General features: G+C 38.8%; 1 protein-coding gene across 1 annotated transcript in view; it reads right to left on the bottom strand.

The window, feature by feature from the left end:
- Positions 1 to 10,470: 10,470 nt before the first annotated feature.
- ITGA1 (integrin subunit alpha 1) overlaps positions 10,471 to 25,247 on the bottom strand; it is a 169,980-nt gene continuing 155,203 nt past the window's right edge. The window contains exons 28-29 of the mRNA XM_040262255.1: positions 24,081 to 24,197; positions 10,471 to 17,256 (exon numbers count right to left, since the gene is read on the bottom strand). Coding sequence (XP_040118189.1) covers positions 17,212 to 17,256; positions 24,081 to 24,197 — 162 coding nt within the window. The 3' untranslated portion in view covers positions 10,471 to 17,211. The remainder of the gene's footprint in view (positions 17,257 to 24,080; positions 24,198 to 25,247) is intronic.

Below are 25,247 nucleotides of genomic sequence, written 5' to 3'. Positions count from 1 at the left end.
CATATTTATACGTTGAATAAATTTTTAAATATTAAAATATTTTTAAAAGTACCCCCACAGTTATGTAGGGGTGTATGTATTTGTGTGTGGAGGTGGAGGGCAAGGAGGAGGCATTTGTAGGAGGCAAGCTAACTTGAGGACCCAGAGTCTGCAGGGCTAGTCTTACAGACCCGCACATCTGTTTGAGCTGTGAAACATCCCAGGGAGGAACTATCCCCAGGAGATGTCAGGTGTGCAATATTAATCCAAAGAACAAGAGGTTTTGCAAGGGGAAATGTTCATTTGAGTGAAGCAAAGTGTCAGCTCTAAATCTCTGAGTGGGGGATGGGGAGACATAGTAAAAGGATTAGAGAGCAGAATGGTAAATGCGAGTATCACCCTAGGGCTAGAGTAAAAGAGTGTCATTGATATATTTTGACTATGTTATTCCACAAGTGATGTGGTAGAGTGTTTCTTCATTTCAGCAAATACACGACCAGATTAGGAACCAAAAAGAGGGACTGACTGCAAGTTGGAAGCCACAGAAGGGGTTCAGAGTGGGCCACACAGAATATGCCACTTGGGCATAAATGTTATTCTGAGCCCAAAGTAACTGAGAATAAACAGACTCAAGAAAGATGCTGCCTTCCTCGCTCTTTAACAGGAAGGGCAGGACAATTCTTAATCACCAGAGACGACTCTAGACTTACCAACTCAAAGAGGGCACCAGAGAAATTTAACAACAAGCCGTATTAACTAGCCCGTTTCTGTCATTCACTTCCCGGTATATTTACCTTTCCACAGTTTACAGCCCATGAACGCCTAAACTACTTTTCCTTTGTCTTGTCATCTCTCTACAAATTATTGTGCTTTGTTAAGATACTGTATATGTTCTAACCACCCTGCCTGCTGAAGAAGGTCATCCAGCAGACGTAGCCAGCAGGTCCGGCAGGTTAGTCCCTGAGCTGGACCCAGGCAGCTGGAGGATCCTCACCCCATCCACTTGGAATGTGTCTTCCGCCCACTGTTCATATGCTAGGAGCCACTTTGGGGACAAATGAGAGAGTAATGAGACCCCATTGAGACCAGCTGGACTGTGTATGTGACTGCACCTTGTTAGGGCCTCTGTATAAGCTTTCACGATTCTGGCAGGTGAGTGTGGGTACCTGCTCATCTTGTAGTGGCTGGAGAAAGCCTTGAATGGAAGTTCCGTTGCTTTTTAAATCCGTCACATACTGATCTGAAGTGACCTGCCTCTTTCTTTGGTCTCTTCTTGCCCTCCTAAATGGGTACCAGTTTGTGAACCCACATCTTTTGAGTTACTCATCACTCAGTTTCCCATATATATGCTCCATGCACACATTGATAACTTCTGCTTGTTTTTTTTCTTGTTGTCTTCTCTTTTGTCAGCCGAATTCACAGGGCCCCAGACTGTGAACCCTAAGAAGGTACAGGGGGAAGTAACCTCCTCCATCCTAGCACCACGCGATCCTGCCTGCTCAGTCATGTCTGACTCTTTGCGACTCCATGGACTGTAGCCCAACAGGCTTCTCTGTCCATGGATTATCCTGGCAAGAATATTGGAATGGGTTGCCATTTCCTCCTCCAGGGAATCTGCCAGAGCTAGAGCTCAAACCTGCATCTCCTGTGGCTCCTGAATTGGCAAGTGGATTCTTTACCACTGGAGGCATGAAGTGAAAGCCCCCTAGCACCACCAAGTCCAACTGAACCAAGAGCAGAAGCCAACCATGACCTGTGCACCATACTATATAGTCTGGACCATCATGGTAGTAAGAGGAGGAAAGGACAAGGAGGACAGGAAGACAGTCTTGCTGCTAATTGATATCTGAGATCTACATTCTAGTGACCCACAGAAGATTAGAGGAAAGATTTAGGCCTGGAAATGTACACATCTCTAAACACGACTTGAGTCAGAGACATTGTATTATAAAACTCCAATCCATTTACTATATGCCTCTGTAATTGCTCTCATGCCTGAGAACCCAAGGGTTACACACATCTACTCGGTATATTACAAGCAGATCTCATCTCACTGTGTTTCTCTTTAGTGTGCTTCACAGGTACTGCTTTTTTATAAATTGAAGGTTTGTGGCAACCCTGCGCCAAGTGAGTCTATCAGTGCTATATTTCTAACAGCATTTGGTCACTTCATGCCTCCATGTCACATCTTGGTAATTCCCACATTTCAAACTTTTCATTATCATCATGTTTGTTGTGATCTGTGACCAGTCATTTTGATATTATTACTATCTTTTGCTGAAGGCTCAGATGATGGGCAGCAGTATTTAGCAATAAAATATTTTTTCATTAAGGTATGTACATGGAGGTTTCTTTTTTCTTTTTACATGGAGGTTTTAAAGACATAATTGCATTGTACACTTGATAAACTATAGTGCAGTCTAAATATACCTTGTATGTACACTGGGAAACCAAAAGGTTTATGTAACTTGCTTTGTTGCAATATTGCTTTATTGAAGTCATCTGGAACTGAGCCTGCAGTACCCCCAATGTATGTACTATTGCACTTAAGTTGCCTTTCGTTTTTGTTTTTGGTCTATTTCCACCCCACCCCCCAAGGTATGGTTTCCTTATATGCTCCTCTTATTGTCTCAACAGAACTTTCTGTATTTATCATCTTTGGGCTGTAGGCTACAGAGGTGAACATGTGGATGGAGAAGATAGGTGACAAGCATTAATGCTGATTAGAAAATATTAGATCAAACGGTTGCTAAATCACTTTAATTTGAAGCAAAACCACAGCTGTTTCTATTGCTACATACTTAAAACAATAGATATATGTTCTATAAACTGGCAAAAAGAAAATGTGCCTATTTTTAACTAAAAAAAAACCCCACATTTGTTAATGCCAACTACAGTGGGAGTTACATTTAAAATAGTTTAAATAAGTTACTTGGAATCTAAAGGAAAAACAATCTTTTTGTTGCCCTAAGTTATTATAGAAATTTAAAATCTATATATACCACTGAAAGAGGGTAGTGAGATAACTCTTTGACTGCCTACCATGTGCTAAGAATGTATGGCATGCCGCATGTGTTATTATTTTAAGTTTATTTTCTTTTGGCTTCTCATAGTTCAACTTTATGAGCTATTGTTATGTTGTCCAGAAGCTTATTGTTATGATGCTAGCAAATTTATTCTTAGAGGGCCAAGGTCAAGAAATGGCCCAAGAATGCACAGCTAGTAAACAGGCAGGAGTGGAGATATGGACCCAAGTCCCACCCAGACTCTAAAATTCATTTTCTGTGCACTATATTATGGGGCCAAATTATGTTGTGGTTTGAGATACATACAAAATCCCAGCTTACATTCTGCCAAACTGCTTAACAGGGAAAATAATTATATATATATATATATATATATATATATATATAAAATGTCATTTATGTAGCATTTAGGACCTAAGCATTTCAGCCTGGCCAGTTCAAGAAATACCTGTTCTCTCAGTTTCTAGTCAAGGCAGCCACATGGGCTTAGATTGAAAATTCCTTTTAAAGATCTGAATAAATATGAACAGTTTTTTTCTTTCCTTTCCTAGACACTGTGGCATTAATATTCATATTGGCATTTTACTTCCTAAAATTGCATCCCAAGGTGATTGGCTCCCATAATGTCTGATAGGAAATACAAAACAAAAAAATCCAGCTATGATGTAAACACAGTGCCTCCTGACTGTCACACACACAAGTTTTGAAGATAAGAGAAGCAAACTAACGAAGGTAATCGCAAAATGTATCTACACAATGTAATTCTACTCAGCATTAAAAAGCAATGGACAATCAACACATGCAACAGCATGGATAAATAGCAAACACATTGTGCCGAATGGGAAAAGACAGATACAAAGGCTACATACTTAATGAAGCTACTGATATGACTTTCTGGAAAAAGCAAAACTAAAGGGACAGAAATCAGATTAATTGTAGAGGATGGGGATGGGGGAAGGAAACTGACTAAAAGGGTCATGAGGAAACTTTTACTTGATAGAAATATTTTATATCTTGATTGTGGTGGTGGTTACATGATTATATACATTTTTCAAAACTCAAAGGGGTATTATTTGAAAAACAGAAGTTATGCCTTAACAATCTTGACTTTACACAGGGTTGAGGAGCTTCCCATACATCCCGGCAGAAGAGTGATGTCTCCCAACTCCACAGGGACAAACCTCCTGCATCAGGACCCCCTCAGACCTCAGCCTGTGCACCTCTTCATCTGGTTGTTCATCTGTATCCTTTATCATATCCTTTAATAAGCCAGAAAACATGAAAAAAAAACACTAAAAGATAATCATGACTTTAAACTTATTAAAAATCCAAGTTGGAAAGAAAATATGTGTATAGCAAAGGAGATAGGGGCGGGGCTAGTAAATTCTAGGCTCCAGAAATGACATCCAGAGAGGGAGCTGTGGTGGGTGTGGACTTTAGAATGCAATTTAAGGAAACTAAATGCCAATATTAATGCCGTGATGTCTAGGAAAGGAAAGAAGAGAGACTAATTATTCATATTTAATCACATCTTTAAAAGGTATGGTCAAGCTAAGCCCACATGGCTGTCTTGACTAGAAATTGATTAAAGAGAATGATGTTCCCTTTTGTAGTCTGTGGAAACGATACTTAAACATAAAGCAAATGCCTTATTGGAGAGCTAGGTAGCTCCTGGGATGTCTGAGCAGTCTCTCTTCCTCTATTATTTCTATCAGTTGATGGTCCCATCCCTAATAATGTCGTCAAATGCAATTCAATCAACATCTCTGATTTTTATTCTCATTTTTGCTGTCAGCCAATTTCTGAATTCTGTGTAGTGAGGAAAGGTCCTCTCTTCATGTTAAATAGTTTCTGTCATATTCAGTCCAACACAAATTTGTTGTGGCCAACTTCTCTGACCAACAGAAAGCAGAGAGAGGGTAAAACAGAAGTTCAATACACCTTGCCCTTCCCCCACAGTCCACTTGTGGAGGAGGACGCACTTGTGCAACCAAGGCCACTCCCTTGGATGTTGTCTGCTCAGGCTGGAGGACCAGTGGGAGTCAACTTGCACTTAGGATAGAGGAGTTTCGTAAATGAAGTTACCTTGGTGAAGGAGCTAAGTTGCCTTGGTGAAGGACCCAGCATCTGAAAGGAGTACGACTTGGATTACAGATAAGTGGCTCCTGTTGGTGGGTTAAAGGAGAAAGTGTTTTGATATGTTCTTTTTTAAGGAGTTGTAGCTCAAGAGTTGCAGAAAGCAATGGCACCCCACTCCAGTACTCTTGCCTGGAAAATTCCATGGATGGAGGAGCCTGGAAGGCTGCAGTCCTTGGGTCTCGAAGAGTCGGACACGACTGAGCGACTTCACTTTCACTTTTCACTTTCATGCATTGGAGAAGGAAATGGCAACCCACTCCAGTACTCTTGCCTGGAGCATCCCAGGGACGGGGGAGCCTGGTGGGCTGCCGTCTACGGGGTCCCATAGAGTTGGATACGACTGAAGCGACTTAGCAGCAGCAGCTCGATAGTAACTGAGAGTAATACAGACACGAGAGGAAGGCATGCTCAGCCTCATTTCAGAAGTAAAGACAACATAGCATCTTTGTATTGAGGATCCAGCAGCAGGACACGCCAGGAGCAAGAACTAGAGGAAGAGAACGCAGATGCCTCTCGAATCAAAGAAGCTGTATTCTTGAGCTGTCCAACAACACACTAATTGGAATCTCTGCAGAATTATCCACATTATAATGGTGAGGTATGCAGAATAAGCAGGAGTGAGAGAAAGCTTTGAAAAGTGTGTGAAAAGGAATAACAGATGGCACTTGGGTGCAAATAGAATAGAAAAGTCTGACAGTTAAGGAAGGAAGAAAATTAAAAAAAGAGAGACTCAGCACGTAAAACTAAAGAGCCCTGGACATTTCATCAAGGGTGCTTAGAGTCCTTGGTATGGCTACCTTCCAGCTCCACTAATTACAGTCTGATGGCCAATTCTGGATGCTATTCTTTATTTTCCAGGTTTAGGCATTTCCACTCTTTGCCTTTGGAATGCCATTCAAGATTGTGGTTTCTAAATGAATTCATGCCACACACAGCTGGTTGAAAGATACTATAAAAACAACAACAACAAAAAATAACTGAGCGAAATGGCAGCTAAAGACCAAACCTGTGGATGTTTCAATGCTGCTTTTATTGAATTAATAAAAGTACTGAATTAAGCTAGTACTTGCCAGTCAAGTACTAACTAGAGCTCTGGCATATGGCCAAAGAGCATTCATCTGTGAAGTGGCTGGCAGCCTGGGTACCTACAGACAATGGTGCTTGCCTTATTATTTCTGAAATTGGGGAAGAACTGAACCATTGTAACTAAACTCTGTGCAAGTCAGGGATGCTACACCCTGACTTAAGAGTCAAGTCTCAGAGTGAGATAACTCCTTGATTTGGCTCTACTCCACACAGAAGTTTAATTTCAGGTACCTATGAATCCTTGAAAACCTACAAGACATCAAAGTCAACTCAAGTATAAGTCTAGGGTTTCTATATACTTAGAGGGATTCCAGGTTTCCCTCACAAGAATTCTCAAGTCTGGAATTACATTCATTTTTTAAAAATTAATTTTTATTGGAATATAGTTGCTTTACAATGTTACGTTAGTTTCCACTATACAGTAAAATGAATCAGCTATATGTATACATATATCTCCTCTTTTTGGATTTCCTTACCATTTAGGTAATCACAGAGCATTCAGTAGAGTTCCCTGTGCTATACAATAGGTTCTCATTAGCTATGTATTTTATATAGATTATTACTAGTACATATATTTCAACCCCAATCTCCCACTTCACCCACCACTTTTCCCCCTCGGTATCCATTTGTTTGATCTCTATGTCTGTGTCACTATGTCTGTTTTACAAATGAAATCATCTACACCATTTTTCTACATTTCACATATATATGTTAATATATGATATTTCCTCTTTCTGACTTACTTCATTCTGTATGACACTCTAGGTCCATCCACATGTCTGCAAATGACCCAATTTCATTCCTTTGTATTGCTGAGTAGTATGGAATTGCACTCATCTTTAAGTTCATTTTGTTTGATGTTAATATAGCTGCCTCACTCTTTTATGGTTACTGTTTGCATAGTATCTTTCCCCCATAATTTTCTGTTCAATTTATTTGTACCTTTGAATCTCTTTTAGAGGACATATAGATGGACCTTATTCTTTTATCAGTTTGGCAATCTCTGCCTTTTGATTTGACCGTTCAGACCATTTATCTTTAACGTTATTACTGATATGGTCAGAATTACATTTGTCATATTACCATTCATTTTCTGAAATTGATACTTAATACTTTGGCCGCCTGATGCGAAGAGCTGACTCATTGGAAAATACTCTCATGCTGGGAAAGATTGAAGAGGCAGGAGAAGGGGACGACAGAGGATGAGATTAGATGGCATCTAACAGAGATGGTTAGATGGCATCATTGACTCAATGGACATGAGTTTGAGCAAACTCTGTGAGACAGTGAAGGACAGGGAAGCCTAGCACGCTGCAGTCCATGGGGTCACGAGTCAGACATGACTGAGCGACTAAACAAATCTGTTTTGTATGATAAATGAGGCCACAGTTGCTATTATTTTTAGTGGGAGTACCTCTCCCATCTTTCCCTGTTTATTCCTGGCTCTTTGCCCTGCCCCACTGCTGCTTCAAGAAGTAAAGAAATAATTCTTTGAAACTTGGACTAGTCTGGCATGTGTATATGTGTATAATGGTTATTAACTTGAGAGAATATGGGCGTAATTTTCCTTCCTGTTGCCAATTCTAGGATGAGGGAAAGAATTTGATGGCCATCATCCTTTTACTATGATAGAAAAATTAAAAAAATTAAAAAGCTAGAGCATACCATTTCTTTGTGATTTGAAGTACGTCAAAATAGAAATATGGAAAAAATAAATATGTATGCTCAGAAACAAGACAACGTAATGTTAGTAATTTCTGGGGCTGGTGAAATGATTGTTTTAAAATTATTTTTTTCTGAATTTCAAATTGTTTTACAATGTGAATATGTTTCCTTTTACCCTAAAAGATTTTTTCCTAATCTAAAAATTGTCACTCATTTTTTTAAAATTTATTTATTTATTTTTAATTTTTACTTTACAATTCTGTATTGGTTTTGGCATAGATTGACATGAATCCACCACAGGTGTACATGCGTTCCCAAACATGAACCCCCCTCCCACCCCCCCTCCCCACAACATCTCTCTGGGTCAGCCCCGCGCGTCAGCCCCAAGCGTGTCATATCCTGCATCAGACATAGACTGGCATTTCGATTCTTACATGTTATTATACATGTTTCAATGCCATTCTCTCAAATCATCACACCCTCTCCCTCTCCCTCTGAGTCCAAAAGTCCGCTATACACATCTGTGTCTTTTTTGCTGTCCTGCATACAGGGTCATCATTGCCATCTTCCTAAATTCCATATATATGTGTTAGTATACTGTATTGGTGTTTTTCTTTCTGGCTCACTTCACTCTGTATAATTGGCTCCAGTTTCATCCATCTCATCAGAACTGATTCAAATGTATTCTTTTTAATGGTTGAGTAATACTCCATTGTGTATATGTACCACAGCTTTCTTATCCATTCATCTACTGATGGACATCTAGGTTGTTTCCATGTCCTGGCTATTATAAACAGTGCTGCGATGAACATTGGGGTACATGTGTCTCTTTCAATTCTGGTTTCCTCTGTGTGTATGCCCAACAGTGGGATTGCTGGGTCATAAGGCATTTCTATTTGCAATTTTTTAAGGAATCTCCACACTGTTCTCCATAGTGGCTGTACTAGTTTGCATTCCCACCAACAGTGTAGGAGGGTTCCCTTCTCTCCACACCCTCTCCAGCATTTATTGCTTGCAAATTTTTGGATCGCAGACATTCTGACTGGTGTGAAGTGGTACCTCATTGTGGTTTTGATTTGCATTTCTCTAATAATGAGTGATGTTGAGCATGTTTTCATGTGTTTGTTAGCCATCCGTATGTCTTCTTTGGAGAAATGTCTATTTAGTTCTTTGGCCCATTTTTTTATTGGGTCGTTTATTTTTCTGGAATTGAGCTGCAGGAGTTGCTTGTGTATTTTTGAGATTAGTTGTTTGTCAGTTGCTTCATTTGCTATTATTTTCTCCCATTCGGAAGGCTGTCTTTTCAGTTTGCTTATGTTTTCCTTTGTTGTGCAGAAGCTTTTAATTTTAATTAGATCCCATTTGTTTATTTTTGCTTTTATTTCCAGAATTCTGGGAGGTGGATCGTAGAAGATCCTGCTGTGGTTTATGTCAGAGAGTGTTTTGCCTATGTTCTCCTCTAACAGTTTTATAGTTTCTGGTCTTACATTTAGATCTTTAATCCATTTTGAGTTTATCTTTGTGTGCGGTGTTAGAAAGTGATCTAGCTTCATTCTTTTACAAGTGGTTGACGAGTTTTCCCAGCACCACTTGTTAAAGAGATTGTCTTTACTCCATTGTATATTCTTGCCTCCTTTGTCAAAGATAAGGTGTCCATATGTATGTGGATTTATCTCTGGGCTTTCTATTTTAAAAACAATTCAAATAGCTATTCTAAAGAAGAAAACAGAAATTATCTGCAGTCCCTTTAATGATCACTTCTATTTGGTGAACATTGTTACTAAAATCTGCTTATGATTATCACATTAATTTTATTATCAGACACCGCAAAGGATAAGGAAAGCAAATGTTGTGTCTATGTTCTAGACTTAAAAATAATGTTTCTATGTCTGCCACTTATTTTACAGAAAATATATCCAGATTCTCTCTACTACCTCCACTGCATTGTTCTCCTGGGGGAAGGGTGAAGTGGGAAAAGAATTATTGAGCTCACAGTCAGAGAGAAAAGATAGTGCATTGGGATCATGTACTGACACAAATTTGGTCCAGGACCTTACAGATAACCTCTTCATAAGTCAGTCTTTTTCTTCCATAAAAATATCTCCTTCACTCATTCTACTGCATAGTTTGAGGATATAATCTTTTGTAAGATGAACACATGTTATTAAACTTCTTCCAGCATTTACTTCTAGCCCTTATATATGAAATTATTTCTTTAAACTATAGGCTGAATAGAGAAAATAACTTTTTTCACTTAGTTTTTTTTTGTTTTATACTATGTGGTCCAATCTATTATTATAGAGCAGATGATAATTTATTATTAAAACATCTCATTAGGAGAAGATATGTAGTAATAATGGATTCTGAGGTTTTTGTCTCAAGTTTGCAAAAGACTAATCTCATTGCTATATTGTGTACAGGAAACACCACAGACAGACTGCATTTGCCTTTTGCTTTTTCCGTTTAGAAGCATTAAAGTGGAAACCTACCAAGGAGCTAAAAAAAAAAGTTTGGTGCTTTGGAAGAAATCTTGGACAAAATTCGTGTACTTAAAATCACAGCAGTCACATTTTTCTTTGAAAGAGTCATTTTTTTAATTAACATATAAGACAGGATGCTCATTTACCTTGACGTAAAATACACAGCTGATGCACAAGATAAGATAGAATTATACAAAAATACCAAACTTCTGACCTCAAATCAGTGTACAGGATGCACCATATATAGGATATTCAAAATAGATTTTTGCTTTCTCAGCTATTTCTAATTATGTCATCTTAAATCATTGTTACCTGATAACCAATTTCTTTTTTAACATGTGTTGAAATCAGGCGCTTAATAAATGACCAGAATCAAGAGAGTTAGTGCTTCTTTGTTCTTGAATGCAATCGAAATATTTTCTTCTAACAAGTCGGTCCAATAAAAGCCATGTAGAAATGCATGCACCCTTGAGCTTTTCATTTTAATGAGTTTATTCTGAGGTAAATAGACAAGCAGTGAATATATATACTTTGTTTAGATCATGCAGAAAAGTTTATTAAAGTGCGTATGATACATGTTTCAGGGCAATAGTTATTATATACAATGTTTTTCTTTTTAATAAAATGGACACTTTTTTTCACACTGTCTGTTAACAATTTTACAACCCAACACTAGTACACACACTACCCCATTCTCCCTTCAGGCGAGTGTTCCCTCGTAAGGAACAGAGGGTGGCTGCTACATCTGGAATAAAGGCAGGCGTGTCTCAATTAAACACCAAGTATCGGGATGTACTGTGTGAAATGGTTCTAGAATGAAGAAGATCTGAGTTGTTGCTGCTTCAAATGATTGTTTTCACTTGAGCCAAAGCATGTTAAACTTCAGGAAATTAACCCTAGTTAACAGACAGGCAAGAATATACTTTGACTCTTATTTAATCAACAATTTACTTGTGTGAAGTACATGTGTTAGTATTGTGGCCAGGAATGATGTGGGCTAAAAATGCTTACAGTATTTTGAGGAGTAATGGTGTGTACATAAAAGATAAATAGCTTCAGCCCCTCCCCCACATTTTCATTTTTTTATGTCTCTCAAAATGCAAGATGTCTCAGGGACACGGCAGGAAGATTGTCACCTCTCATTGGGCCAGTGATGCCAAGATCTCTCAGAAAGCCACGATTAGTGTCTGTGTGACTCCCTACTGCTTGGCTACTCTGTAGCAGAAAGAAACAATTATACCACTCACTCTTCCCCATCCAATCTCTTGAAAAACAGAGTTGGGGACAGGGACTGTCAGTAGGGGACTGTTGAATTCTGGCTTTCATCCTATCATTTGGAATATTTCTTTAAAAAGTTTGGTTCCCAGGCTCTTTGCATAGATCAAACAGAAATAAAAGATTAAATGCTGAGTCTCAGTCTCTTGCACAAAAGCTCCTGAAATTCCAGACTTACTCTTCTTTCATCCAGATGTAATCTGAAATATGGTAACATCAAACACAATCATAGTGATGAGTGTCCCTGGTATCCGCCCAGTATTGCCATGATTTCCATGGTGTGTCAGATAATTAAAGGATTTCCAAGACTCAACTCTCCAATAAAGAACATCCAACCCTCATGGCCTTGCAAGGGCACCAGGCTTCAAATGGCCTTGCCAAGAAGACCCAGATTAAAACCAAACATCCCCACTGTACAGATGAGAAGAGAAGAAGCCTACTGGAGGGCAGAAAGCAAAGAGATCCTGCAAATGGCCCCTGGGTCCTACTGCCCAGTCGGCATGACATTAAAATTCTCTACCCTGTGATGGGAGGAACATGCAAGGAAGTCCTGTGTAATGTTCTGAACTTATTAGCTATGGGAGAAAGGCTTTGATGTATTCGAAAGGAAAGAAAATGCTGATCTCTAAGCAAAGAGCCCAACATTAGAAGTGATAACTCATCCTTGTATTACTATATTTTTTGGAATGGTAAAACTTCAGCATGTGCTTATGCGTGTATTTGTTGTGGGAGGGCTGATCCTGGGATGTAGTGGGTTTGGGAGCTCAGGTTTAAGAACTGGATGTCCCGGAAACCACATGTTGTGGGGACAATGGGCTGGGGACTGAAGAGCCTCCACACACTCCTTTACTTTTCCTCAAGGTTGATGGTCAAAGGCTGTTGCTTGGAATTGCTAAATTCAAGGTTAAATTTTAATACGAGGATCAAAAACACTGACTCTCTTACCAGATTACAATGTTAGATTTTAACTCTTTTTACTGTTGTACTTAAGATGTTGCACAACAGTGCTCCCATTCAGAAATGGCAGCCTTCAGCCTTCTGTAATGCACTGCAGAGTTCATTTCCAGTGGTGGTTTCAGAATTTCTGGGTAGGAAGTCATCAGGGATAGCAAACTGATTAGAATCCTGCTGCCCAGTGGATTCACCTTAAAGTTGTGTTTGCATTAAAATGCCTGCTGTTTACAGTTAACTTGTATATTTTAATTAAAAAGTAGTAGCATCATTTTGAGGATTTTAAAGCTCCTCTTTTTGATTTTAGATTATATTGTAATTCCCATGGATGAGGATGGGGATTAGGGGGTGCTGATGGAGACCCACTGAAGGGCTAAATCCTGCCAGCCCCACAGTGCTGATAGTGTCCCAATAATCGTTTGTAAATTTCTTAAAGATACTCCCTCTCTGAAGTGCCTTTCATCTTGCCCCTATTGCATTTACTGTTCCAACCCTTTAGATTGCTACAGAAGAAGGGAGAACTGACATCCTGTGTAAGTGATCAAGTCACAGCAGCTGGAATTCACAGCAAACAGAGCACACATTTTAAACAGGTTTTTCTCTAGGAGTCTTCTCGAAAGTGTCCCTTGGGGAGAAGACTAATAGAAGGAGACTTCAGAAGTGTTGAAAATCAACAAGGGATACATAGGATACTAGTTCTAAAAGACGGATTTGCCTGGAAGCCTCTTTATTTGAACAATACGGTGACTGTCCTGGACACAGGAACCATGCTCTAAGCCTGAGTCTTCCCTAGTTTTCTCAGTGTTGTGCAAAGAAAAGACAGCTCATTCACAAGGGGCAGATTACAACATGTTTGACTGAGAGGATATCCGGTAGGAAAGCGCAGCGTACAGATGCTGGCGGGCACACTGCAAACTGTGATCCTTCTGGGGCCGCCTGCAGAGAACACACCAGCTCTTCTCTCAGCCTCTCCCCCCACCCAACTTTACTCAAACATTCTGCAACCACCTCTTGCTTTGGTGCAAATATTTGTTTCCCAATTAAGCTTAGGTATTGGTTTTATAAAAGGTAAAATTATAAATTACTATGGTTGAATAAACATCGAATTTTATAAAAGTATGTCCTCCCACAATCCTCATTTCAAACACAGTTATGACACAAAATATTCAAAGATCAAATTGTCCAAGAATCTAGGGTTTGGAGAAAATAACTGAATAAATGGGATCACTGAGGTTCACACTGAATCATAGAAATTACAAATATTTACAGAGAATGACCTTTCATGATATGGCTCCAGGGCTCTGGATTCCTAGAGAGAGTGAAACAGCTTCTTTGCGGCTGTGTAGGTCTGATTTTCATTTCATTTCTTCAAAATTATATACATTTTACTTTCAACTCCTTCCTTTTCTAGCAAGTTTGTATCATTTTATTAATATTAAAGGAAGATTACAATGTTAGAAATTAAGATGGAAAAATGGGAAACTGTTGAGCACTTTGTCTACTGGGCTTGAGGGCAGCATTTTAAGAATAATCTGAAATCTGATTGTATTGCGCATGTTTGTGTATGTCTATATATACATGCTATATTTTATTTATCTATCATATCCATCTATCATCTATTTACATCATTGTCATCTAATCTGGGTTGGGAAGACCCCCTGGAGAAGGAAATGGCAACCCACTCCAGTATTCTTGCCTGGAGAAGCCATGGACAGAGGAGTCTGGCAGGCTACAGTCCATGGGACTGCAAAGAGTCGGACACAACTAAGAGACTCAGCGCACCTGCAGTCTATCTCAATGGTGTGCTAAAGCCAGCTCATACTGATACAGGAGAACTGACACATATATTTTCAGGAATTCTACAAGCTGGTTAGGGTTATGTTAGTGGCTTGAAAATGGCCATGACAAAACAATTTAGATCATGAAAACTGGCTAATGACACAAATCAGGGCTTTTTTTTTTTCCCCTCCTGGAAAGTCAGCTGTTAAATAATTTACCAGTATACCATTATAGGTTTGGTATGGAAAGGGACTTCTTACATAGTTCAGTCTATATAGCAAAAGCAACAATTAATTTTTGAAAATATCAAAGTTAAAAAAAGAAAGATTTTTTGCAATTTAACCAATAAAAGTTCATAATTGTAAGTATCACTTTTCTTATTAAATGTTTTAAAATAATAAAGTTTTATATATTTCCTAATCATTAATTATGTTTAGGACATCTGTACAGAGTTAATTTGGGATAACTGCTGACATTATTTTAGCCAAAGCTTCTACATTCATGATATCTAGATATTACATAACTATATGCTAAAGTTAAATATTAAAGAAAGTGAAAAGAATATGCAAAGTGGGTGAATCAAACTTTTCTTGTGGTGTAGCTTTTGTGTGTTTATTTCTTGTAAACTGTCACTTGGTGTTGAGGTATTTTTTCTTCAGCCTGTGTCTGGGCATGCATGCATGCGTGTGTGTGTGTGCGTGCATGTGTGTTTATACAGCTACGTGCACAGATGCATAGACACATACACACATAAACCTCAAAAGATTACAATATTAGGGAAACAGGATATCTGGCTCATTTAACAGTCTACTTAAAAACCATGAGTGACTTATGTTGAAAACTTTGTAGACCTTATAAGTAGCTCTTTGATCTGGCCAAATACCTCTTCCCCTCTTTTCTAATATGTTAAAAATGTCATCTTTTATATTTTTCCCCTTTGGGTTAACAATATATTTAGTTGAAATCTGCACACTCCTGGTTCAGTGAATGCTTTATCTAGGAGTCAGAGAACAAGTGTGAATTAAAAAAAAAATTTATCTATCAGATTTATTTCTAAGAATGTGCTGAGCTTGGAGCAGAGCTGCTAAGCAGGCTGTGCACTGGAGGTGTGCACCATGCTGACTCCGAATATGAGAGATGCTTTGTTGAGCAAACAAAGGACAGGTGGAAAGAATGATTTTGGAACCTGGAGACAGATGAAGAAAATTCTAAAATGGGACATTTCTGAACAAATGACAGGCCAGCAAGAGGACGGAATCTCTGGAGAGACAGCCTTTCTTTTAGCCACTGATGTCCTCAGCACTCTCCAGGTGCCAGTCTTTGACCATCAGGATATTAGATGCAGATGTAGAGAGCCATGAGGTAGGCTGCCTCTGAGTCCACAGATAATTCCCTGGAAATTAGTTTTAAAAAAGAAATCCATGGCATTTGATTATTTCCCATTGATTTGCTGCTTTATGAGAAAAGTAGAGCCCAGGATTCTCTACGTGAGTATAGATTCTGATCTCGTGACAATCAGGTAGAGAGATGGAGGTGCTGCAGAAGCAGCTGCAGGTTTTACAGCAGTAGTTCACACATACATTCATTCATTTGTTGTTGTTTTCCAAGAAATGGAGCAACCTAGGAACTTATGCTACAGAAGAGTCCAATGCACCATAACGATTACTTCAAGAACAAAGAAGCTCATACAAAAGTGTGATGTCTTTCTGTTGGTGTGAGGTTTCAAACTTGAAATTCTTTAAAATGGATTTCTGGAGATATATTTAAATATTGATATGCTTCACTCAGAAAGCAGTGGCTTGTTGGTAAAATGCAATACTGAAATGAAATACTGCCTTTTCATAAAAAGAATTGTGTTTGGAAAATTAAATACCTTTACAAAGATTAAAAATAAACATACTCTCACAGCTTGAGGGTTTGAATGAACCATGTACCAAAGAGTTGAATCAACTCTTACTTTGGGTTACATCCTGGGACCCTTCATGTTCAAAAGCTGCCCAGCAAAGATGATCAGCATTTCTGCAGCATCCATCAACATTATCAGAAATCATTTTTGCATATACTGCACACATGATTTTTCATGACAAATCAGTGCTATGTCACATAAAACTGCTGTTATTTTTAGTATAAAAGAGTTTTGAGTTTCAGAGTATAATCCATTCAGTGCACTTGCTTTTCAACAAGTCTTTCTTGATTTTCTCTCCTAGATAAAATTTCAGCTCAATTATACTATTTTACAAACACTTTGGAAATAAAAATTTCCAAGTACAGAACCCGACACAAAGATGCTGACTGTATTCTCTGTGATTTGATTCTATTTTCAGTCTATACTGTATATAGGAAAATTTTTCTCATTTGAATGGGGGGAAGTGATCTTTTTCAGGTAAAATTCCTTTCTTTGCATTTACAAATGTTGACTATCATGCTGAATGTGGATATCCATCAGGAATCAATGGAAAAAGCTTAATTTATATTATTTTGAAAGTAAATGTTTCAATGATCATAAAAATCTTTTTCTGTATTCCTTAAATACTTTGGTAATTTAATATATAAACATATTTGTACAGGTTATTTTTCATCTTCAAAACACTGTAATTTTGCTTACTCAACAAAAATGAGTAATTAAAAATATTTTTCAACATTTTATAAAATATATCTTTAAGGTACTATTTTTGGATCTTGCTTGATCTGTTATTTTCTAAGTGACTAATCCCTGATGGATTACATAAAGTTATGTGACTATGTCTTTGATTGTGTTTATTAATTTCTTGTCACATATTTGAGGCAAACCTGAGGATTATTGAATAATTATTTCTTCTCTTCCAAATATTTCATTTCTCCATTTTCTTCTTTAGTGGTCTTTTGAAGAATCCAATCTTAGAGAAAATATCAAATGTAACACAATTAGTTATTTGAAATTAGGTAATAAATATTAATCTCAGATAAAATTTAGCTTAGTAAAATGTTAGCAACTGTGGGATTACAAATAAAATAATTGAGAGGTATTCTTTTCAATTGACCTATTAGGTAATATTGAATGTCAAGAAATGACAGTTATTGGACCTCCCTGGTGGTCCAGTGGTTGAGAATCTGCCTGCCAATGCAGGGGGGTTGAGGTCGGTCCCTGGTCTGGGAGAATTCCGCATGTCTCAGTGCTACTAAGCCCCTGTGCCACAACTACTGAGCTTGACTCACGTAACTCATGAAGTCTGCAATGCCTAGAGCCTGTGCTCTGCAACAAGGGAAGCCACCAGAACGAGAAGCCTGTGCATTGCAACGAAGACCCAGTGCAGCCAAAATAAATAAATAAAATTGAAAAAAAAACAACCACAAACAACACCGCCCCCCAGTAGATTAGATGATACAGAAGAACAGATTAAAAAAGAAAAAACTAATATATGTAGCAAACTAACTTAAAGGGTTCTGGAAAAATATTTTGGGAGACATGCAAACTGTAGTTATCCAGCTCTGTCTCTACTTTGCCATCATCTTTCTTTTTCAAGCACGTGTCAGAGAAATTTCCATCGAATAATCAATGGTCATAAATTGAGGTCGTTAGAGATGATGGTGAATCTGGTAGGTACACTATGGCTAGGCAGTTGGGGAGATTTCTGAGTTGTCTGGATTAACTTTAAAAAGTAAAATAAAGTAAAAATAAAAATTAAAAAAAATAAGAAAAAAAAAGATACACTTTTATTTTTGGCTCTGCTGCGCTGGGTCTTCATTGCTGCGCAGGCTTTTCTCTAGTTACGGTGAGCGGGGCCTATTCTTCCTTGTGGTGCTTCTGCTTCTCACTGTGGCGCCTTCTCCTGTTGTGGAGTGGGCTCTGGTAGCTGCTGCACGTGGGCTCAGCAGCTGTAGTTCCTGGGTAGCACAGGGCTAATATTTGTGGCACATGGACTTCGTTGCTCCACGGCATGTGAGTTCTTTCTGGACCAGGGATCGAACCCATGTCTCCTGCATTGGCAGGCAGACTTTTTACCACTGAGCCACAAAGGAAGCCCTGGGTTAACTTTAAATGTATTAGCACATCCATCTATATAGGCTTGATATAAAAAGACTCTTGAAAACACCCTGTATCATTTGGATATGAAAATGAAGTAATTGAACATACGAAAAATTCCACATAGGGGTGAAGGTGGGTCACTTTTCATGATGCATTATGATAAAAATTACAAGTGCTTTATTATTTCCAATTATATAGAATAATAATTTTTAAAAAAGGATAAAAAATCTGCATGCCAATGCAAAAGATGTTAGAGATGAGGGTTGGATCCTTAAATTGGGACGATTTCCTGGAGAAGGAAATGGCAACCTGCTCCAATATTCTTGCCTGGAAAATCCCATGGACAGAGGAGCCTGGCAGGCTGCAGTCCATGGGGTTGCAAAGCGTCGGACATGACTGTGCCCATTATGTTGTTATGTTAAAAAAAAGGATAGGAGCTGGAAGGAAACTTTGCAATATTCTAAACTAACATGGGTATTAAAATTGTTTTTTTAAAAAGGTCCTAGAGAAATATTCTTGTAAATCTGTATTCTTTTAAAAAATTTGAGAGTGGATTATAATAGTTCAAGCAAAGACTATGAGTTAATTCTTTGGAAATGTGGCACCTTCATGTCATTTTAATCATGAAAGAAAGTGAAAGTATTAGTCACTCAATTGTGCCAGACTCTCTGCGACCCCATGGACTGCAGCCTGCCAGGCTCCTCTGTCCAGGGGATTTTCCAGGCAAGGATACTGGAATGGGTTGCCAGTTTCTTCTCCAGGGGATCTTCCTGACTGAGGGATCAAACCGGGGTCTCCTGTACAGCAGGCAGATTTCTTTTCCAACTGAGCTACCAGGGAAGGTCCCTTTCAATCATAAAGTTGTGGTAAATTATGCAAGGGAATCCTATTTTTAAAAAAATTATTATAAAACAATTGAGACTTCTAAGGGCATAAATGGTGAAAAGTATGCAATTTTAAATTAGAGAAGTTTTACTCAGGGCTTTATGTCTTCCTCCACTCCAGAATTTAGTTGGTGGTAGACATCACAAGTCCCTTGGACTGCAAGGAGATCCAACCAGTCCATTCTAAAGGAGATCAGCCCTGGGTGTTCTTTGGAAGGAAGGATGCTAAAGCTGAAGCTCCAGTACTTTGGCCACCTCACGCGAAGACTTGACTCATTGGAAAAGATTCTGATGCTGGGAGGGATTTGGGGGCAGGAGGAGAAGGGGACAGCAGAGGATGAGACGGCTAGATGGCATCACCGACTTGATGGACGTGAGTCTGAGTGAACTCTGGGAGTTGGTGATGGACAGGGAGGCCTGGCGTGCTGGGATTCATGGGGTCGCAAAGAGTCGGACATGACTGAGCGACTGAACTGAACTGAGACGTCACAAAAAAGGTGACAATAGAACAAAAGAACATGAAGAAACAACATGCGTGTCCTCCCTAGAATACAAATTCTCCTACATGTATCAGGCCTTTTTCTCTGAGCCAAATATACGCATTCTGGATTCACAAACCATTAAGCCTTTTAACTTGTACCTGCATGTCCTGAGTCGAAAATAAATCAGACAAAGCTCTCACAAAAGCAGGTGGTGAATCATGACTTTTCTCTTTCCTGCCCTGCCCAGTTCCTGATCTTTTCTTCTTCCCTCTCAAGTTTTTTTTTTTTTTTTTTTTTTTGCTTCTTTTCAACCTTCCTTTGCTTTCACAGATTAAAAGCTTAGTTTTAAAACTTAACTCCTGTTAACAAAAGTTTTCCACCCGACTGATTCTATTAACACTGGTTTTTCAGTGCAAGTTGGGTGATTAGAGTGAAAACTAGGAAAATATATGTGCATAGCTTCAAATTGGACAGGGCCAATTCTAGTCAACATTTGCAACAAGTTGTTTGTTTTCAGCACCCAAACTTATAGTTTTCACTTTCTTTTTCTTTTTGTATTTACTTAATGATCTTATTTGTATTCCCCCTAATTAAAAACTCTGTGGCAAAAGTCTGATTAAACAGTCCCTGGCAGAAATATGTGCTCTGTGGTTGTAATATGGAATAAGTGTTGAATGAAAACATTTATCAGTTCAGTCGCTCAGTCCTGTTCAACTCTTCACAACCCCATGGACTGCAGCATACCAGGCTTCCCTGTCCATCATCAAAACATTTATATTAAAATATAAAAGGCTACTAGATAGCAGTACTATCCCCCACTCACACGCCCCTCACAATATGCATATTGGATGAGGGAACAAAGCTATAGGATTAGTAAATAAATCATTAAGGGTGGATCTTTAGACATCAGTGTAAGATCAAGTTAAGACAGGAACAATCTGATTTCTCAGGGTTCCTTTGTGGACCATCTCATTCTATCCTTTTGGTTATGATGACTGAGCTTCTCCCTTAGCATGTGTTACCAGATTTCAGGACATATTTCCCAATCTACTTAAACCTGTGTCCTCTAAAGCCTTCTCCCATCAAGGTTAAGTATAGTAAGTGAAGTGAAGTCGCTCAGTCGTGCTTTGTGACCCCATGGACTGTAGCCTATCAGGCTCCTCAGTCCATGGGATTTTCCAGGCAAAAGTACTGGAGTGGGTTGCCATTTCCTTCTCCAGGGGATCTTCCTGGCCCAAGGATTGAACCTGGGTCTCCCACATTGGAGGCAGACGCTTTACATCTGAGCTACCAGGGAAGCCCTAAGTATAGTAAGCACCTACTAAGATTTTGTTAAGTCTTAATCTCTTCTATCAGAGAAGGCAATGGCACCCCACTCCAGTACTCTTGCCTGGAAAATCCCATGGGCGGAGGAGCCTGGTAGGCTGCAGTCCATGGGGTTGCTAAGAGTCGGACACAACTGAGCAACTTCACTTTCACTTTTCACTTTCATGCATTGGAGAAGGAAATGGCAACCCACTCCAGTGTTCTTGCCTTGAGAACCCCAGGGATGAGGTGGCCTGGTGGGCTGCCGTCTATGGGGTCGCACAGAGTCGGACATGACTGAAGCAACTTAGCTTAGCAATCTCTTCTATGCATGCTATGAAGATAAAGCTACAGAGACGGTGCCTTTTGAAATCGAATTCTAGTTCAAGGGGCAATCTTTCACCTACTCCCTGCACAAAGTCTCAAACTGAGAGTTTTGATCAACTCCCACAATGTTGGGGTTTGGAATAAGAATGAAGAAAGGCTAGTCCTGAGGTTTATGCTCCACTAGTCTAAAATTAGTCTAAAAAGATGTGTGGGGATGAGGGTAGCTTTTCTGAGCTTGCTGCAGACCAAATGCTTCAGGGAGGTTCAGGCAAGAGGAGGGCAAGTAATCTTTCCAGTATAACAGAGCTGCTGAGAGGTTGAACCCAACGAGGGACCATCACTCCAGTACCGAATATTTTTTATATATTTCAGGGAGTTCATGATCTTCTTGAGCAAAACCAATTCCTGGAGCTCCAGAGCGAGAGCTTGCCCCATAGAGTGCAGCAGAGGACTATACTGGATAAAGGCATTGCTTCAACCCAGTCCCTTACTAGATGAGAACTCTTAGGGGGGTTAACTTCTGTTTGCTTCAGTGTCCTCAAGTATAAAATATAGTTAAAAGACTTAGTTGGAAAGATTGTAAAGAAAACAGAGTGATCAGAAACAAGGGAGACCATAAAGTGAGGGGGTTAATAGTGCCGACACAAAAGTGAAATGGCCCAGATGATTCTCTACTCTGAAACTGACAAACCATGTGACTTTGGGAAACATATTTAACTTTTCTATGCCTCAGCTTCTTTGCTTACAAAATGAGGTCCATAATAGTGCCTTTCTTATAGGGTTGATGTTAATATCTAAAGTGGAAAAGCTGAAAACGGTTCCTGGTACACAGTAAACACTCAATAAGTGCTAGTTTTCCTCCTGTCTACTGTGGAAATACCATTCTGATTACTGGCATTCCCACTGATGTGATTGAGTTAACTAAACCTACAGGTCAGGACTGTCCAAAGGTTGCTAAACCTTTGGGCTTAAAAAGAAGATCTAAGAAGACATCAGAATGTATCATCAAATCATATCCTGGATGGAAGAATGTGTTTCCTTTTACACTTATGCTTTTTTCAGTGTTAGTCGCTTAGTCATGTCCAACTCTTTGTGACCCCACGGACTATAGCCCACCAGGCTCCTCTGTCCATGGAGTTCCCCAGGCAAGAATATTGGAGTGGGTTGCCATGTCCTTCTCCAGCTTTTTTCAGACTGATGACCAAAAAACAGGGCTGAAAATTACTTGCTAGTTTTAAGGAGAGGTATGCAGCTAGAGAGACTACTCAAATATCAGCTCTGGCTTCCCTCTTCTCTTGGCAGCAGTGTCCTAAAACTGTATGGACAAGGGCTGTGCTTACCATACTGAAAGAAATCAACAATAAAATGTCCTATTACAGGTGCTTACAAACAAAGAAACCATTTTCTAGGTTCCAAGCACACCCTTGACACCGCTAAGCCAGGCCTTGGGTACCACAGTGTGGCAAAGCCAGGTATTACAGACAGAGCGTGGATACCCTGCAAAGCAGGAGGAAGAGCTGCAGGTCTGAGATGGCAGAGAATTCTGTCCTGGAGACTTTGCTGGAGAAAAGCTATGGATTCTATTTACTAAACTAAATGCTCCTGACATACATCTTTAACACAGCTGTTTTCATCTTCTCTGAGAATAACCTCCCGAAAAGAGGAAGATAGTTATGGTAAGTCAGAATGGATAGGAGCAGTTGGTAATTTGATGGGAGAGAAATTTGCTATTTAAACTATTTGATTAAAAGATAATTCTATTGCTCAGATATCAGAAAAATGAATATGTAGCCACAATCTATTTTTAACATAGTGATAATTTTGCTTTTGAACAAAACAATAAAATATAGGGTGATAAATGCTAGAATAAATGCCAATTTGATATTTCATTAGAAAAACATTAAATTCAACTTTTCTATGAGATTTTATTCTCTATTAAATTTATCCTAAAAGCTATCATTTCATTTCTGCTTAATTTGAAAAAGATACAAAGATTGAAAGATTTTGCATATCTTAATTTAAGCGAAACATCTACTGATATGGAAATAAACATCTGTTGATATGTTAATATACAGATTGACTAGACAAAAAATAGGTTAGTTTTACAGGAGGATTTGAAACAGGAGTGTGTAAAAGTATCAGATTTCTGTGTCATCAACTAATTGAACAAATATCTCATTTCTCACTCAGGCATGCAACTATTGCATAAAATGTGGTATTTTTATATATTAAAGAAACATTTAATTTTAAAGATACATAAAGATATGTGATTAGGATAGGGCTTTATCTTAACCATAATTCTGTTGCTTCTGTGTTCTTAAACTGACATAGAAATGCATTCTTTTCTTTTTTCTATAAAAGGGAGTTTTCATTCTTCTCTGCTTATAAAAATAATGTACACTTAATTTAGAATTTCCAGTGTTATAGACAAATGAAAGTGCCCTGTTATCCCAGTCTCTAGAGAGATCTCCCATAATTTTTGGATATGTCTATTTCTTTCTTGTACAAAAGTGGTTTCAAGTTGTGTACAGCATTTGGTATATATATTTTTTCTTCTTAATTTTGTCTTGTTATCATTTCAGTGTTTTTAATGGCTACACAATACTATATTCCAAAGCATGGATAAATCATAATTTGTTTCACCAATATGCTGTTGACAATTGAAGTAGGAAAGTCTAAGGAACTCTGATTCTTACCTTCCACAGCGCTAATATGAGCAACATTAATAGCAATAATCCAGCAAAAGCACTCAGCAGGATAACCCATAGTGGCACTCTGCCTGGTAGCCCATCTTTGGATATTTGGATAGCAAGCTGAAAATGATTAAACAAGATTGTTAACATTGATAAACACCTCTTAGAACTTCCAGGACACTGAGTTCTTGTAGGCTATAATTTTCTACCAAAGAGTGTACTCAATCTCATTACTACATACAGAGAAAATAATGAGTTCACATTTTAAAAGGCCCTTCATCTATTCTAAATCTCTAATCATGTCATATTCATTATTACCAAAACAATTTTGTAGCATTATCCCGCAGAAATTCATACATAACGAGTAAACTACCTATGAATCAAAATTCTCAAGGGTAGAGGTGAATTTCACTCCGGGAGAATGAGCAGTATTGTATGTTTTAAAGGTTTATTCATAGCCTTCAGTGCATTATCATAATAGCCTATGTTTAGACAGGAAGGTTGTCACAGGTTGTGGACATATAAACCTGAAGGGGTCTTCTAACTTTAATTCTAATTCTAGTGTGCTTTGTTGTTTTTGCTAATAAATTGAGATATAATTTTCATACAGTAAGATGCACAAATCTCAAGGGTACAGATGAACAAATTTGTGCATGCATTTCCTCAATGCATTTTTTATTATACCACACTGTCTATTCCAGTTGACATTCTCTTAGCATCTATAAATTAGGTCTTCAGTTCAGTTCCGTCGCTCAGTCATGTCTGACTCTTTGTGACCCCATGAACCGCAGCACGCCAGGCCTCCCTGTCTATCACCAACTCCCGGAGTCCACCCAAGCCCATGTCCATTGAGTCAGTGATGCCATCCAACCATCTTATCCTCTGTCGTCCCCTTCTCCTCCTGCCCTCAATCCTTCCCAGCATCAGGGGCTTTTCCAGTGAGTCAGCTGTTTGTATCAGGTGGCCAGGAGTTTCAGCTTCAACATCAGTCCTTCCAATGAACACCCAGGACTGATCTCCTTTAGGATGGACTGGTTGGATCTCCTTGCAGTCCAAGGGACTCTCAAGAGTCTTCTCCAACACCACAGTTCAAAAGCATCAATTTTTCAGCACTCAGCTTTCTTTATAGTCCAACTCTCACATCCCTATATGACCACTGGAAAAACCATA

Source organism: Oryx dammah, unplaced genomic scaffold (genome assembly GCF_014754425.2).
Source record: "Oryx dammah isolate SB20612 unplaced genomic scaffold, SCBI_Odam_1.1 HiC_scaffold_20, whole genome shotgun sequence".
NCBI classification, from domain to species: Eukaryota; Metazoa; Chordata; class Mammalia; order Artiodactyla; family Bovidae; genus Oryx; species Oryx dammah.
This window is presented reverse-complemented; position numbering and strand designations above follow the sequence as displayed.